Consider the following 3,785-nt stretch of genomic DNA (forward strand, 5'->3'; position numbering starts at 1 on the left):
CACTCTCACATTTCCTTATTTGTGATTCTGTCACGAGATGTACGCGTATATAAACGGCTCCATCTCCCTAAGAAATGTAATCCTCAAGTTACTTCCCATTCACTTTTCGCCCATAAACCGTGAGTGGATCACACACGCACGTTGATTGCATTGGCATTTACCAAATCATCAACAACAGCGACATATGGGGCAGAGTATCCCATTGCCTTTACGGAAACGAATTTCGAGGCTTGACCTAGTGAGTTTTTTTTGCGTAGAAATAGGTATCATATAAATTAGTCAAACCATTAACGAGAGTGGAGTGACGCGAGTTGATGCTCAAAACCTTCACTTACGATCTCTTTTTGATGATGGGAGTAACCTCGTCCTCTACAGATCGTCGTTGTAGGACTTCACCAGTGACACTGAGATCAAGCAAGTCATGCGTTAGATAAAGTCTCTGAGAGCGGCTGCACAACACGGAGAAAGATGTCAAGACTTTGCTCACGTTTGGTCAACTTGGACGGGGCTGGCAGAGATCGTGGCTGTAAGAAATGATAGAGGATCGAGTAAGATTAAATACAAATGGAGATATGGATTAGTGTCTAGGAATTTACTGACCTGCTAGAACAGCAGCAATGATGATTTTGAAGAAAAGCATGACAAATTCTTTAATAATTGTTGAGGAATGAGACAGGTTTGATGGGATATTTCAAAAAGAAGATCGTGAAGTGTGTTCAGAAATACCAGGGTACATATATCTCTGATTTGAACTTCTGTGAATCAGGTAAAGGCGGTGAAGTGGAAAGTTCTGGAAAAATTGAGTGTACTGTGTAACTTAACAAAGTCCCTCAAGGCTCGACACAACAATTGAATCAGATTGGGTGATGATGGCAGTGGGAGACGAGGTGTCAAGTGGAGAAATCTAAGCTTAATCGTGTTTGATGTTCTAAGTATCAAGCGAGGGGGATGTGTCCAGCGGATACGACCGACTCTGACCGGCTTTATGTGATACTACTTAATAGTGTGTTGTTCATGATCTAGGATCCGCTGACACTCTCTCACCGCTCCACAACTACCTTGACGCAGTCACAGCTCGTTCAGGGCTCACTTTTACCTTGTAGAATGAGCTCTACAGGGGGTCAGCGCCTCCCTACGTCTCCTTCTCCATCTACGACGATGTAGCCGTGCCAAGACTCGTTGTATTCCCTCTCAACACATTATCACCTAGCGCTCTAACCTAGACACGCTTGTTCCCTCAACTTCTTCCACACAAAGTAGAGAACCACCCAACCAACCATAAATAAATTATTTAGACCCAACAATTACAAATTTGCTTCCGGTTCGCTCATTTTAGGTATTTTTAATAACGTGAGCTTGGATGAAAAGGACGCAGCCTGGCACAGCTATAGTATTACTATTAGTGAGCAACAAGAAGATTGTAACGTATGAGCCAACACCAATAAGTTGGATTCCACAAGTGTGTTCAGATTGCAAGATACCGGGATATATCTCTGATTTGGACTCTTGTGAATCAGGTAAAGGCGGTGAAGTGAAAAGTTCTGGAAAGAATAAGATGAGAATATCAGGATGTCAGATATAAATAGTTTGCGCTTGAAGTGTACTATAGAAGGTGGTGACAAAGTAGAGTCCGATAGTCAAGAATAGAAATTGAGCTTTGGAAGTGATGGTGGCGGTGAAGGACGAGATAAGTAAAGTGGAGAGGTCTGACCAGCTGAACACCTAGCTCAGAATCTATGGTTATATGCGTGACAATTTTGAATCCAAGGTTATCTTCACTCGGAGAGCAAATGAGATGAATTTGTTTGGAAGATTGTTGTCATCCATGCTAGGCTATACAGCATATTTAGAGAGCTTTTCATATCTCATTTGATTGACCGCATCTCAAAGATATCATGTTATGATCTGCTGAGAGTCAGACGGACAATAATCCTCCAACCGTCAACTGTGGTCAATTTGTTCACCTTGATGACATGCCACAATCTGTCTTGAAACAATTTACCTTCCATCTTAATCATGAGTTGAATGATACTTTGCCAGCTGGGTCCGGGATGACTGCTGAACAAGCTGAGAGGATGAGGGCTATGCAGATTTGAACGCAGGACCTTAATTTTTGGTGAAAGGAACCCCTTTTCCGGGGAGATGGGCAAATGACCGACCCGATGTTTGGCCAATTCAAAGTGAAAGTCCAAATCCGATTGTTGATGTGAAATCCCAATCGATCTGAAACATCACCAAGCTATATGTATGCGCCATTTCATCAATCCACTTTAAATGAAGTCTTTCAACAATCTTGAACCTTCAACTCATATACTCAATCGAAGTTTCAGTGCTGTGATATCATCTATCATTCAAATCAATCAAGCACACATCTTTACAATGGACATCATCGGTGCTATTGACCTTGGGCGTATCGCTAGTTCAACTACAGCCGAGCTTATCAACAAAATCATCACATCATAAACTCAATGACGGACAAGATTGGCTGAAAGGGCTCATCGCGATCATTTGCTCGTGTTTATCCTCTGGCCTGGCTGGATGTTATTTTGAAAAGCTCGTCAAGGATCGTGAAACCACACCGAACATTGAGAAAGAAGAAACAAAAGTGATCAATCCTAACACACCAACCGCTTCGCCCGAGAATCTTGAATTAGAATCGTCTCAAACTGCCCAACCGCTTTCCAACGCTCTATGGGCGAAAAATTTACAGCTCTCTTTTTGTACAATCCCATTTGCATTCTTAGCAATCTATCTCGACCCTCGTGCATACATTGAAGTCACCAAAAGAGGCTTCTTTTGTGGTTATAGCACTTTGGTTTGGTCTGTGATTATGTACCATGCACTTGGTGGGATCTTGGTTTCAATCATCGTTACACAGAGTAGCACCGTCACCAAAAGCTTTGCAAATAGCCTCTCAATAGTCTGTAAGCTGAAAATTCATTTGTCTGAAGTTATAAAATCTTCCATTTCAGCCAAACCCAATCATACTGAGTTTTTTTCATGAATTTTCCTTCAAAGTGTCGGCTTTGTTGTCTTCAGGTTTCAGTGGTGTGATTCCTGGTCGCCACTATCTCTTAGGTACCGCCCTTGTGATTATCTCAACTCGTATGTATTCTTCAATACCCCCAAATAAACCGAAGCGTATGGATGTATCCAACAAGAAAGACGACTAGAAACAACTATAAGATAGATAACATTCTATTTAAAACTTGAATCATACTCCTGACCTTTTATAAATGATATCCCCTTTTGAATAAGGACACTTTTTTCCTCAAGAATAGTTATATATCTCTGTATTTGAATCTGTTTGAATAAAAACATGAATTCACATGCAGGATGCATGCGTTGATTTGGTAATCCTATCAAAGGAGGTTCTCTATATGTTTTCCCTCTAGAATCTGCACTCATGTCTTTGATTTGTGTGATATGTACACTAGACCTGATCACAAGCCAATGATTTCTTTGTCTCTATTTCTATGTTGTCTTGTTCAATAATTTACTTGTGATTTATGTTCCATGGGATCCTCTGGTTGTCTAGAGGATGAAAATGACAGCAGTCTACATGACAACTTATCTTGGGTTTAGCACTGTGGTGTACAGATATCCTGTGTATATTATTATCACGGCCTGGAGGCCAATATGGAAGACACTCTGAGTGGAATGATTGGGGACAGCTAGGCTATCAGAGACCGCATTTTAGTAGCCCTAGCTCAAAGCATTACAACATGATAAATTGAGGGAAATAGGACTTTTGAGGTGGAAGAAAAGATGGCATCAAGCCTGTT

General features: G+C 41.2%; 2 protein-coding genes across 2 annotated transcripts; one reads left to right on the forward strand and one right to left on the reverse strand.

The window, feature by feature from the left end:
• Positions 1 to 168: 168 nt before the first annotated feature.
• MELLADRAFT_124531 (uncharacterized protein) lies at positions 169 to 640 on the reverse strand (the record flags this gene model as incomplete). Its single annotated transcript, XM_007419037.1, has 4 exons — positions 169 to 235; positions 336 to 404; positions 488 to 524; positions 601 to 640. 4 exons carry the CDS (start codon positions 638 to 640, stop codon positions 169 to 171), a joined length of 213 nt encoding a protein of 70 aa, XP_007419099.1.
• Positions 641 to 2,371: 1,731 nt separating this feature from the next.
• Positions 2,372 to 3,004, forward strand: MELLADRAFT_41213 (uncharacterized protein; the record flags this gene model as incomplete). Its single annotated transcript, XM_007419032.1, has 2 exons — positions 2,372 to 2,567; positions 2,655 to 3,004. Coding segments are annotated over 2 exons (546 nt in total), but the record flags the coding sequence as incomplete, so codon positions are not given.
• Between the last annotated feature and the right edge of the window lie 781 nt (positions 3,005 to 3,785).

The sequence above is a fragment of the Melampsora larici-populina genome (genome assembly GCF_000204055.1).
Source record: "Melampsora larici-populina 98AG31 unplaced genomic scaffold MELLAscaffold_121, whole genome shotgun sequence".
NCBI lineage: Eukaryota > Fungi > Basidiomycota > Pucciniomycetes > Pucciniales > Melampsoraceae > Melampsora > Melampsora laricis-populina.